Source organism: Parus major, chromosome 1A (genome assembly GCF_001522545.3).
Source record: "Parus major isolate Abel chromosome 1A, Parus_major1.1, whole genome shotgun sequence".
Taxonomy (NCBI): domain Eukaryota; kingdom Metazoa; phylum Chordata; class Aves; order Passeriformes; family Paridae; genus Parus; species Parus major.
The window spans coordinates 25,265,941-25,278,743 of NC_031773.1; the positions used below are offsets into that span (position 1 = coordinate 25,265,941).

Consider the following 12,803-nt stretch of genomic DNA (forward strand, 5'->3'; position numbering starts at 1 on the left):
TCTACACTGAAAAAATATTTTTTTAATTTCTCTTAGAACCAGAACAGCAGTCATTTCATATTGCTGACATTGTTTTCATTTTGTAGGGATTTGAATGACTCAGCACCACATTCCTTATGATTAGGAAATGTTTTGCAATTTCACTTTATTATATATCAGTAAAATTTTATGTTTCCCTTAATGTGCCCTCCTGAGATGGGCTTGCCATAAAACTCATTAGTGTGCTGCTGCCATAGTCCTTCTGCTGATTTTTTTCCATTGCTCAACACACATCACTAATGTAAGCCCCATTAACTCTTATTCCCTCAGCTAAGAATATGACTAAAAAGCAAAGACTAAAATAAATTTCTAAGTTAGAAAGAAAATAATTGCTTAGAGAAAATTAGGGAGATGAAAAAGCAGCAACAGCCATTGCAATTACTGTATGAAATCACGAATTTTACAAATGCAAGAAGTACAGATTATAGCTTATTTAAGATGGTCAGAACATTTTAGTTCAAAAATATTTGGCTTGTGCTTGCTCCTCCTAAATTTTTGTACCAATGCAAACATATGACTACACCTGTCCCCTTTTTCTGTCTGTATTCTCAGCACCTGCTGCACTTCTATCCCATTTCCTCTTGACAGAGTCAGATACTGCTTCTGTCTTCTGTTTCACTTTGCAGTTACATGCCTCATCTATCTTACTCAGTGCATTTTCAGTATCATGTTGGTCTAACTTATCTCCAGAGCACTCTGGCCTAAGAAAAACTATGAATGAGAAAGCAAAGAGAAGTGCTAGAGGGTGATGTGTAATAGCAGGAGAAAACCAGTTCAATGCAAATGAAAACAAACTGATGCAAATAAGATTGCAGGGTGAATTATGTGGGACATAGAAGCTTAGCAGAACATGTCTAAAGATCTGCACTTTAGCCTCTGCTCCCAGGGACTGCTTCATAATTCACAATCACTGTATAAAGGCAAAGAACAACAACAACTCTTATTGACAGCAAGGACTTTGAGGTAACGAGGGCTGTGCAGAGGAAAAGCTACAGCTTTGAATCTTCTCAGGCAAGGAAGGGCACTGAGCAGCTGACTTCCATTCTTTCAGCAAGTGCTCTGACACTGACCTGAAGAAGAAAAAAGAATGTACTACCACTTTAGAAAGAGGTTATACATACTATGGAAAGCTAAACCTGAATTTTGGAACTACTTAAAATTTCAGTAATACATAGCTTGGATCATCCTAGCAGGACCTATGCTCTGAGTATCTTTACCCTATCAAGACCGAGATTCCTGGACTAGCTGAAGACCTTCTGCCACTTTGAGAACTTTAAAGGAAATATGGCAACTTTTCTGGACTTGAGATTTTTAGGATTTAATTTGGATTATGCGTCTGGAGTTCCCTAAGTCATTCTTTAACATCTCAGTTCATTACCATACAATAAATCTACTCTAAATTCTTTGGATTTTGATGCAACCAATATTGCAATTATTCCTATACTTTTTTAGACTTCAGATTGGCAACTTTTCATGCAGTCAGATATTCATGGGGTAGGCAGAGCTTTACTGATGTTTCTGAGCTAGTTTTCAGAACAGGCACCGTATCTCTTAAATAATGATGATTAATAATACCGATTCATTTTTCTTTTCCAAAAGGTCTAAGGTAAAAATCAGCAAGATTTCCTTCACACATCAGACCAAGAATTACATTTTCTGTCTGCTCTCTAACAGCAATAACACATAGTAGTTTTACTCAGTGGCTTTACATCTTTCACAAGGTGGACTTACAATAGAATTCATATTCTGATTCATTCAGGAAAAATTTTTAAAAAAAGGAAAATTTTTAAAGTAACACTAACACACTAACAGTATTTGAAGATCCTAGTAGAAAATCAAGCATTCAATTTTAAAATGAAGCTAAAAATTAAAGGAAGATAAACTAACAAAGTCAACACTTAAATTTTTATTTAGCATTCATTTTCTACTATGAATTCTCCAATGACAATAACATTTGTGAGTTTAACTGTATTCCAATAGTATTGAAATAATGTTTTTGGTTTTTTTTTTTTTTTTGTCTTGCAGAAAAAGCACTAAAGGTCAGCCACTGTACTTCCAGGTCAGAATTTCTCCTGATTCCTGTTCTCTTTGTACAGAAGCTGGTTTAAAACACTGCTCTGTTTGAGAGCTTTTAGACTGGATATGTCTTCGCTTACAACAGGCACTTCTTCACTTTGATCCTCAGTTTTTGCATCTTCACTGTCTGACAGTGTACACAGGAGTGTGTCATTTTCATAGGTAGGAAAATAATACCTGAAAGCAACAAGACATGATTACTAGACAGTGACACATTTTGTTTGAAAGGCTGAGATAAGAATTTTAAAAAAGGAAAAATGAGCAAGTCTGGTTGTCTGGAATGACAGTAAACAGCACACCCAAAAAACCAACTGCACAGCACAGGTATGCATAGTGTAGAAGAGTCATAGAGAAGAGCTGATAATAGATGAGCCCTTCCTCCTATTTCTTCTCCCATATGATGTTACAAAAGAGACTACAGTTCCATATTTGTCCCCCCCAAAAATGCTGAACTGAGGTGTTTAAGTTAGAACATTCCCTGTGCTCTACCACCTGGTAGAAAGCATCATTCCCTGGACCCATACAGCCTACTTAGAGCTACAGACTAACCCTCTGTACCAGGGCTGTGTTACACTCTCTATTTTCCATGGGAAAAACTATGGGTAAACAACCAGCTTGTTTTGATGCCTGAAGTCAGGTAGACATCATCCATATATCTACATTAGACATGCAAAAGAAGGGGCTCTAGAAGGGACTTGGTTCTAGAACAATTTTGCAACAACAAACTTCTCTAGCACAGTGACTTGAAAGTGCAGATCCCATACAAAGGGATACTGCATCCTGGATGCAACTGGAAGAGCAATATTCCATGTTCTTTCTATCTTCAGACTGTACTGAGATTTCTAATTCTGAGTAGACTGAGACCACTTATTATTTTATCTGAGCCCCCAGAGTTAGGGAGCTCAGCGCACTGCTGTATTCGCAAACCCCAGAACTTTCAACTAACTATTTCATAGAAATTATCAAGAAGAAGTATAAATGCTGGAAGAAATGTATTTGCCCTTACTGTGGTTGATCCCATGTAGACCTGGCTGGCAGGAATGCAATGTGTTTGGTCTCTTCCATATGACTTATCAATTCTTGTTTGGATTCAAATTTCTCCTGGCAGTTGTAACAACGACAGTGATGGATTTCTCTTCTGATGAAATTCACTAGTTTTACTTGCTGATAGAAGTTCAGACCTGGCAGAGATAGTAGCGAACAAGTGCTTGGGCAACATAAGTCTTAATTTAAAAATGCTTTCTTGGATTAAGCATAAGGATTGATAAAAGTTTACTGAAGACAGCACTGCCTGCATGCTGTATCTTAGCAAATTGACTGAATAAGTGTTTATTCCTAGCTGCTGGGAATCCAACCCTTCTTTTAGAGCAAAAACTCTGAACATTTTCCTTCCTCTCAGTCTAAGTCTTTAGGGTTAGTGACAGAGCTTCAGGAGCAAGCAAGTAGGCTGAAGAATATTGGGAAATGAGGGAGAATGACTACTGGTATTGTACCCTGAATTCCCTGGAAAGTCTGCTGCCTCCTTGGGGCTCAGGTTAAATGTGTGACAAGTAACCTTACTGCCCTCATGGGTAATTATCTGTTAGGGATTTTCCAGGTGGGCAGTGATGAAGTTGCAACAAGAAGTCCTAGGGCAATCAGGAGAGACTGCAGGGCCTTGGGAAGACTGGTTAAGGGATCAGGAACACAAACAGTGTTTTCCTCTGTCCTTCCACTTGCAAGGAATAACAAGGGAAGAAACAGGAAGAGCCAGCAGATCAATATCTGTTTCCAAGCCTGGTGTCACTGGAAGAATTTTGGGTTTTCGGATCATGGGTGTGTCGGATCATGGGTGTGTCAACACGACCCCAGGCCTGCTGGTGACAGATGGGGTACACCTGTCTTGAAGCGGGGAAAGAATCCTTGCACAGGAGTTAGCAGGGTCCTTGAGGCAGTTTCAAACTAGATTTGAAGGGGGTAAAGGATAAAACCAGGCCTGCTAGAGAGGAGCCTGGGTCAGGACGTCAATGTATTTATTATGTCTGACAGAGTTAAGTGCTGGGTCCTGCCACTGGGTCACACAACCGCACACAGCGTCAGAGGCTGGGGGACGCTGTGGTGGAGAAGGACCTGGAGGTGGTGGTGACAGCAGCTGAACAGGAGCCGGCTATGCCCAGGGGGCCAAGAAGGCCAATGGCACCCTGGCCTGTATCAGCAATAGTGAGGCCAGGGTAGGGATTGCCCCCTGTTTAGCCTGGAGAAAAGGAGGCCCCAGGCTGACTTAATAGCTCTCTACAGCTACCTGAAAGGAGGCTGTGGCCAGGTAGGGGTCAGTCTCTTCTTCCAAGTAACAAGTGATAGGGGGAGATTGAAGCTGAATATTAAGAAAAATTTCTTCACCAAAAGGCTTGTCAAGCCTTGGCACAGGCTGCTCAGAGAAGTAGTTACTGAGTCACCAGGCCCAGAGGTATTTAAAATATGTGTAGATGTGGCACTCAGGGACATGGTTTAGTGGTGGACTTGGCAGTGCTGGGTTAATGGTTGGCCTCAATGATCTTAAAGGCCTTCCACAACCTAAATGATTCTATTCTACAGCAGAAAGCAAACACTGGCCAAACAAAGCTTCTAGCTTGCAAGCAGGCATTGACAGGCATAATAATAGTAATAACAACAAGAAGAATAATAAAAATAATAATACTTCCAAGTCTCCAGCAGATAGACCTGGAATTCATAGAGCAGGTATTTGTAGATTACTCTGCAAAAGAATCCAATGGGTCTAAAGAAAATAGCACACATCCTTGGCAGTAACAACAGTTCCATAAAAATAAAGTGTTCTTGGCTTGCTTTTGTGAGCTGGCAGAAACAGTTTCCATAATGGAAAAGTTAAATGTCTCTACAAAAATAAAACCGATAAACTTGTTTTCCACTATTCTTATGATGTGGTTTTCTCCACACTAGTGGCAAATGCTGACAATTACAGCACCTCTTACTCACCATGCTCTGACTTTATTTTGGGAAAGTGAAATCCATGTGATTTCTGGAGAAAAAAAAAAAGGAAGAAAAAAAAAAAATCTTATTTCCACTACTTCTACTACTCCAAGTTAAAAACAGCTCAGCTTTTCATGGGCTGACACAGACATACACATACAGATATGCAAATATGAATGCATGAAACAAACCCCAAAAGTTTTGGTTCATCAGAAACTTTTGTATTCATATTTAATACTGTTAAATAGCTTATTAAAAGTTAAACACAGATGCTAACCGTAAAATATACTAAATCATGAAACTACTATGATATCAAAGATGCTTTTTTTTTTACTGCCTGTAGCAGCCTGTACACTCATGACTAATAGCCATTCATACTCTTAATGTAAAGCTTGACTTCTCTGCAAATTTTAAAGAACAAATGCTGGAGGTTCACTTCAATTCTGTGCTGAAGAGGGTATTCTAATGCAGCAGCTGATTTGACCTTAATAAAGATGTTACAAACACAATTTTAAATTCCAAAGTGCTGAAAAAAACTGTTATTTAAAAGAAATCTTACCTGCATGTGAAGATCCAGTTTTTCTGTGGTGTCTGCCTGTTGTTCACAAAACAGACAAACTGCACATACAGGATACTCTTCCCAGTCAGACCAATCTCTTATGAATAAAAGCCAAAAAGATTTATTTAATTATGGAAAAGAGAAGAGATATTTTGAGACAGGGCAATTCAGATTCTGCTTTCACAACAGTAGAAATAAATCCAGAGAAAGTGAATATTTTAACGGGTTGGAAAAGACACTGTAGATTTATAGCTGGATACATGATTACAATCTGGTGTAGAGTCTAAAAGAACTACAAATCTGAGAATAACTGAGCAGTTAATATTGGGTAATTCCTATGCAGACAGGCATTTAATCCTACTTGAAACTGTCTGCACTAATCAACAGAATACTAACCTCAATTTCAATCCAATTTGGGAAGTCATTAAATACTGCTTTCAGTATTTATTTTTCTAAGTTTTTTTAAATTCTTGTATACCTTTCTAATCTTTCAATTCACCAGCCAAAGTCATAATCATCAGGCAGAGGTAACTCTAAGTGTTATTTACTTATGAAATATTAATTACTCTCTTATGCTACATTTAGACATGTACACAGAGAATACTTTACCAAAACATCCATTTAAATCCTGGTACTGCTGAGAGACAGAACTATTACTGCAACCACGTAGAGTCAAGTAAAATTAAGCTCAAGTCACAGAGAGAACCAGGAAGATAACCTGATGCCCATAAATTACTTCCTGCTTATTCAATTTTCTATGGCCAAGGAAACCACCTCTGCAGTGATCTGAGGGCCTGGACCACAGAAGAATGCAGAGGAGGTGGATCTTGCCCTCAATCAACACTGCTGAAAAGCTTCCTTTGAAATCCTTCTAAAATTTCTAGTTATTACCTTTTTATCAAAATTTTTCATACAATTTCTTCTTCATACTGACATTTTTGATGCTCACTTCATTTAATTTTAATTTAATTATTTAATTTTTAAATTTGAGCAAAAGCTGTTCGACTGTTTTCTGGTGCAAAACTAAAGAATAATGCATTTTGTATACATCATTACACACCCAGAAGGCTTTTGTTTGAGCTCTAGGGAAACAGAAAACAGGCTTGTGGTTGAAATATGAAGTTTACAGCTCTCATTGCTGAGAAGTGTTTTTAATGAGGACAATTTGGAGTTGATTTGATTGGCTTAAATGAATTTAAACTGTGTGCTAACTGTGCACAGCATTTTCCCTGCAACTACTTTAAAATATAATGGTCCTGCAATCTGTGTAATGGGTACATAAGTAACTCTTACTCTTCTAGGTTATCTAGTAATTCCCGGTCATCCTCTGACTGCACTTCCTCCCAGGACTTTCCAAACTCCTGGGGGGAAAAAAGAAAAGAAAAAAAGCATCTCCTGATTCTCATCACACATTGTCACTCAACTGAATGAACATCTCAGAAGTCACAATCAGTATCTTATTTTGGATCATTTCAGTATGGCTGTGAGTAAAAGGTAGTCATACAACACTGCTTTAGTAAGAATTTCTAAAATAATTATTTTCATCTTTTAACAGGGCATTTCCCACACTATAGCTGAGGAAGATGATTTGGCACAGAGTTCTCAAGAAAACCAGTGCTGCAACACTCCCAAAGTGTGCCTGAGGTGGGTATGTTATCACTGTCTCAAGTTTGCCCTCACCCTTGCTCAATCCAATCTTTTTGAGCAACACGTGCTGCTAAATGCAGCTGTCACACGCAAGGCTTCAGCTGGCACAGCTGCACCAGTCAGTGCCTGTACCTGGCTCGAGGCTGTGCCAGTGAAAACATGGTGTAAACTTAGCTATGGAGCTCCAGAATGCAGCGTGAGCCAGGGCACAGACCTGTGAGACAGACTCCAGCTTGGCTTCCCTCCTCTTCTCACACTCCAACGTACACACATCGATTCATGGTGTTCTGTTCTTCCTTTTACTTTTCGTGTTGTTTATTTATACCTTAAAGACCTTCAGCATGAAGTATATCACAATTCATTTGTGCAGCGTTCAGCACAATGGCAAGCACTCACAGCATGACTGAGATAAAAATAACAGGCAATGAAAAGCTGAAGGGCTCTACTCAAATACCAGCAGTGATCTTTAGCTAGTGTTTTTCTTTCCTTGGATTCTTCTTGTCTTTAAAAATAAAACCAAGCAGACTAACCAGTAATCAGAATAGTATTTTTGAACCCGTACTTTTGATGGCTGTGGAGGATTCACAAAGATTATAGTTGATTATAGTTGATGATCTTGTCCCCATTAAAAAAAAAAACAAAAAACAAACCAGCTAATAAAAATATAATCCTTTAATTGATTTTATTAAAATATTCCTACTAATAAATATATTTAATAACATCCTTAGTAACGAGTATGATTATTGCCTTTATGGCAAAATGTTTGGAGAAAGAAGGAAAAGATATCCATCACTTAACAATTTAATGAGAATTTTTAATGTTGTTAGTGTCTATCAGGAAAATGATAAACAATTGTCTCCAGACAGCTCTAAAAATGTCATCATATATTACAGAACGAAAATTCTGTAATTAAATCAGTGATACTACATGGTAGTGTGTAAGCTTTCTGAGTGAGAGGGGAGACCCATTAATGTCACCATTACTGTGAGATAACATGAAGCCATTAACACCTCTCACCACATGTTCTCCCAGCTGTACACTAGTTTCCTATGTCTGCTAATGTTAACACCTTAATGAGCAGATAGTGGCTCACAACCACTGCAAAATGAAGAATGCTCACCATTTTTCCCTTTACCAGCTCAAAGTATATCTGAGAGTATGTTCAAATATTCATAAGAGACTATGTTCAAAACAGCAGCCAACATTAAGCTTCACCTTTTAATTGAAGGTGAAAAGGAAAAAAAAAACATGCCTGAGCTTTGTTACTGCTGATGTTTTTTATGGTGTTTATATGAACAAGGCAGAGAGGGAGCTTGTAAGATGTATCTGTTTCCCTCATCTATTTATATTCAGAGGAGAAAAAAAAAAAGGAAAAAGTGAAAAGCTAACCAGGTTTTGTGTCACTGGAAAATTGCATGGTGAATGGATAACTAGGAACACTGTGATGAAAGTGCCAGGAGACTGAATTTGAGCAATTGGGTGGAAAAGAGTTCTTTGAAACATTCTTAAAAATATTTAAGGTTTTTTAATTATTTTTCTTTTTTTTTTTTAACACTTTTTCAGTTCTCCAGTTTGATGGGCATCTGGGACCAAGGGTGCCTTTGTTAAGTATTCAACTTTCTTTGCTTTTTCATCCAAGATGCAAGAGCTGCCAGGAATGATCTCTAGAGATTCCCAAGAAATTCTTAACAAAACCAGAGAAAAAATGAGACTCGACATTGTTAATAGTTCAAACACTAGAAAATGCATAATTAAGAAAACCCCGAAGGCCTTGCTATATCTTCAAGAAAAAACAACTTTTTCTTTTAAATATTTTCTGTTTACCTCACGGAGAGGATGATCCTATAGAAAGGTGAGAACATGCAAATGTGTGTGGTTTGATAATTTCCTCTTCCAAAATGTAGTCTAAATGCACAGAGATGAAATGCCTCACTGGCAATTTACCTTCTCAACCTGAGTGCAGCTCTATAGGCAGAAAGTAGTTGCCTCACTGAGGCAACACACCCCAGCTTGGAAAAAAAAGTGCAGAGATGGGAGAAAACAAGAAACAGCAGCTGGTATCTCAAGCAGTGTTCCCTAAAGAGCAGTTCCCAAACTACATGCAAATGGAGTTCCAGGCCTGTGGAGCTCAGGAACTCCAAACATATGTTGTTTTTCCCTGAAAATTTTATCTTTCCCTTCTTCTCACCTGTCTTGCTGTGATCATCTGAGTTATGTTATCTGTTTTATATTGCTGAAGAACTCGAGGTGGTCTGTCAGGAAGAAGAGATGGCCTTACCCCAACATTAGTTAATCCACGTTGGATGAATTTCAATATGAAGCATTCCCCAACTGGGGGATTTTATTAAATCTTGAACTGTCACCAACTGATGAAGGGTTCCCCTTTACTGTTTTACAAAATACACACCACGTAAATCAAAAGAGGCTAAATGTAAGTAGTGACTCCCATAATAAAATATTTTTCCCCTCTCCCCCAACAGATAATAGTGATGACCAAGAGCTTGGCAACAAGGAGAAAGCATCTTTTCGTTGTCTTTGAGGAAAATAAAGGCTTTATGAAACAAGTTTTCTAGTAAGTAGTAGGTACCATTTTTAACCTGCCTAGCTTAGTTATAAGTGTATTATTTACAGTGATGTTACATACTGTAAACACATGCCATTAGACAATTTGAAAATAGACACCTGGGCTTCCTACAAAGGATACTCTATATCTATATGAAAGTGCTGCTGGTAGCAATGAAGTGAATGCAGAAAAAGAAGGCCTTGTCAGCCTGGGTTTGCCTCAGCTCCTCTGGGACTAAGAGAGGTTTAATACTGCCTTCTGTTCTTTTATGGCCTCCAGCAGTCACCACAAAGTTCTTCCCTCTCCATTTTTACATGCCTCTTTGTGCAAGGTGTGTCATGGGGCCACAGGATGATACACACAGAGAAACAAGGAAATTAGGTTGGAAGTTTTTGTTTTGAAGAAAATAAAAATAAGGAATTCCACATCTATATATCATGGATACACTGCTGCTCAGTTCTTCACACTCCAGCACCAGCTCATCTCTGTGAATTAACACTTCAAGCCATTCTGTAGGATTGGTATAATTTTCCACACTTAACACAATAAAGATAAAAGACCTCCAAATCCACTGGGGAATCATTTCAGATATCTGTAAACCATGTTTATGTCTTTGTATAATCCCCTGGATATTTAGAGCAATGTGAAGCACAGACCTCTAATGCTCACTGGTAAAAATGAGTAAATCTTGATAGTACACATTGAAAAATAAATTTCTGGTAAATTGTGAGGTGTTATGGGAGAGGAAGCAAAATCACTACATTGAGCCATTACAGAAAGCAGATCTTGTGTAGAATCTAGAATTTACTGATATAGACTCAGCTTGAAAAAAAACCCATCCTATCTCATTTAAAAAAATCTACTGTAGAGCATGTATGTGCAGGATGGAATATTTCCTCTTTACAATGTAAAGGCCAATCTACTGAACTCTTAGTAAGCAAACTGAGGTTCTTCCTTTTAGTCTTCTTGTCTCTGTGCAGGAAAAAAAAAAGGGTTGGCAAAGGCTCTTTGGAAAGCAAACACCTTCCATTATGCAGCTAAAAATTTCCTGTGTGCAAATATACATTTTATAGTGAACTATGCTATAAGTGTTTAAAACAAGAGTATTTAGGTCTGTTTTCAATATTTTTATTTTTTTTTAATTCTTTCTTTTAAAGAAGAAATGTCAGAAATTCTGATGTGGGTACAGTCTGAAGGATCAGAAAGGCTGAGTAGGAACAGTCTCCTGAGTAGACTACAGTGTAGACAACTTGAAAATGTGTGGACAGAGCATGCAGAGCCAGACAAAGAACTGTGATCACCCAAGTATGTCCCAGAAGAGGTACTGGCATAAGATCTTGCATACGCAGTACCCACTGCCCCATTTTATATATTATGCTGTTTTGACATAGCTTATTTGAGTTATATTTACTATTGTCTGTACTTTTAAGAACCCAAAATAATATATGTCTGAGTGATGCTACTCAGTGAGCAATAGCTGAGCGGGTTCAGGCTGGAAAGTGAAGGTAGCCTGCAAATTTCTGGCCAGAACCCCAACTACAGGCAAAGGGGAGCAAGGCCCTGACTGTTAAACAGATTGCATGTTCTGTGGCCACGCAAGCAGCATCACTCAGACCACTCCTGGATGTGGTTCAGGAAGCACACAGGCCACAGATCATTCTCAGGTGACAGGCATGGGCAAGGCCACCAGTTTTGGAGTAGCTGGAGAAAAGAGTTTGGGTATGTGAATATTAGCCTTGCTGTTATATTTACTTTGGCATATTCTGCTTATTAACATAGCACAGCCATTGTGTCTCTATTCATGTAATGAACTCCCTGCATATCTCTCAGATTTCTCAAGTAGCACTTCATGGTTCTCAGAGATTCTGGGTAGTCATCTAGCTCAATTTCCTGACCTAAGATGGAATAGATTAAAATGTGAACAATGAATGCAAATGAGAAACAAAAGATAATTTAGAAAGATGCCAAATTCTGAAAACATAATATTACTTGTAGGACAAGAGAAGAGAAGAAAGAAACCAAAAGAAGAGAAGAAAGAAACTATTAAAATCACTTAAAATAATTACATTAAATTAAAATCTGTTAACTTCCAAAGAAGTAAATGCTCAGTTCTGTTGAGGATCTAAAGAGTAGGTAAAACAGTCAAGAATACCTATTTATAACCTGGATATTAGTACATGTAGAAGGCACAAAGACTATTTCAGGTGAACTGTAGTTATTTCTGGGACAGAACATAGCAGATTTTGAAGCAGCTCCCATATTCATAAGTCAAAGGCAGCAAGTGAAAATCTGTTACATGCACACACTCTCAAAGGTCTGAGATAAAAAAATGTGTAGCAACATACACCTACCTGGAGGCTAAAAACTAACTGTTTTTCTTTCATCTCTGGGTCTTTCATTTTCCTCCTCTTTGAATTTAATTTATACTTTGAAGAGCACTTCCAGCTTAAGGTTTGTAGAAAACGAGCTCAAAGCCAACTTGCTTTAAGTTAGACCTCCATTTAGTTCATTGCTCTATCTCACTTTCCCTCCTGTTTTAAAGCAGAGACTGAGCACTAATGACATGATGATTAGTGTCTCTTCAAGCTACATTCTTGCATCTCTCAAAATCAAAACTCAACAAAAAATGTTTCCTAGTGCTTAGTTTGACAATTATCCAGAATATCATACCATAAATGAGCATACTTCTTAAGAATCCTTCACTTGATTTTTGACCTTTTTACTAATTGCCAGTTTGGATTTATTCACTTTTAACTAGATAATGTCTGCATCTCTTTAGTCAATTTGCTAATTATTCATAGAACTACTTACCAAGTAATTAATGACATAAAATTTGTCATATTCCTTATTTTTGGCATTGATTCTGCGATGCTGCTTCTTTCTCATGTGGTCTTTAAGTGTGTTTTTGTCTCTGAAGACTTTTTCACAGTATAAACACTGCAAGCTAAGATA

The 12,803-nt window shown here is 37.9% G+C and overlaps 1 protein-coding gene and 1 long non-coding RNA gene across 2 annotated transcripts in view; one reads left to right on the forward strand and one right to left on the reverse strand.

Annotated features, from left to right (window-relative positions):
• Positions 1-1,686: 1,686 nt before the first annotated feature.
• ZNF277 (zinc finger protein 277) overlaps positions 1,687-12,803 on the reverse strand; it is a 45,773-nt gene continuing 34,656 nt past the window's right edge. The window contains exons 7-12 of the mRNA XM_015628201.3: positions 12,663-12,795; positions 6,935-7,002; positions 5,642-5,738; positions 5,089-5,131; positions 3,122-3,296; positions 1,687-2,292 (exon numbers count right to left, since the gene is read on the reverse strand). Coding sequence (XP_015483687.1) covers positions 2,100-2,292; positions 3,122-3,296; positions 5,089-5,131; positions 5,642-5,738; positions 6,935-7,002; positions 12,663-12,795 — 709 coding nt within the window. The 3' untranslated portion in view covers positions 1,687-2,099. The remainder of the gene's footprint in view (positions 2,293-3,121; positions 3,297-5,088; positions 5,132-5,641; positions 5,739-6,934; positions 7,003-12,662; positions 12,796-12,803) is intronic.
• On the forward strand, positions 7,194-9,848 carry LOC109022658. The gene is made up of 2 exons (XR_002001760.2): positions 7,194-7,285; positions 8,852-9,848. It is a non-coding gene; the product is annotated as an uncharacterized LOC109022658 (long non-coding RNA).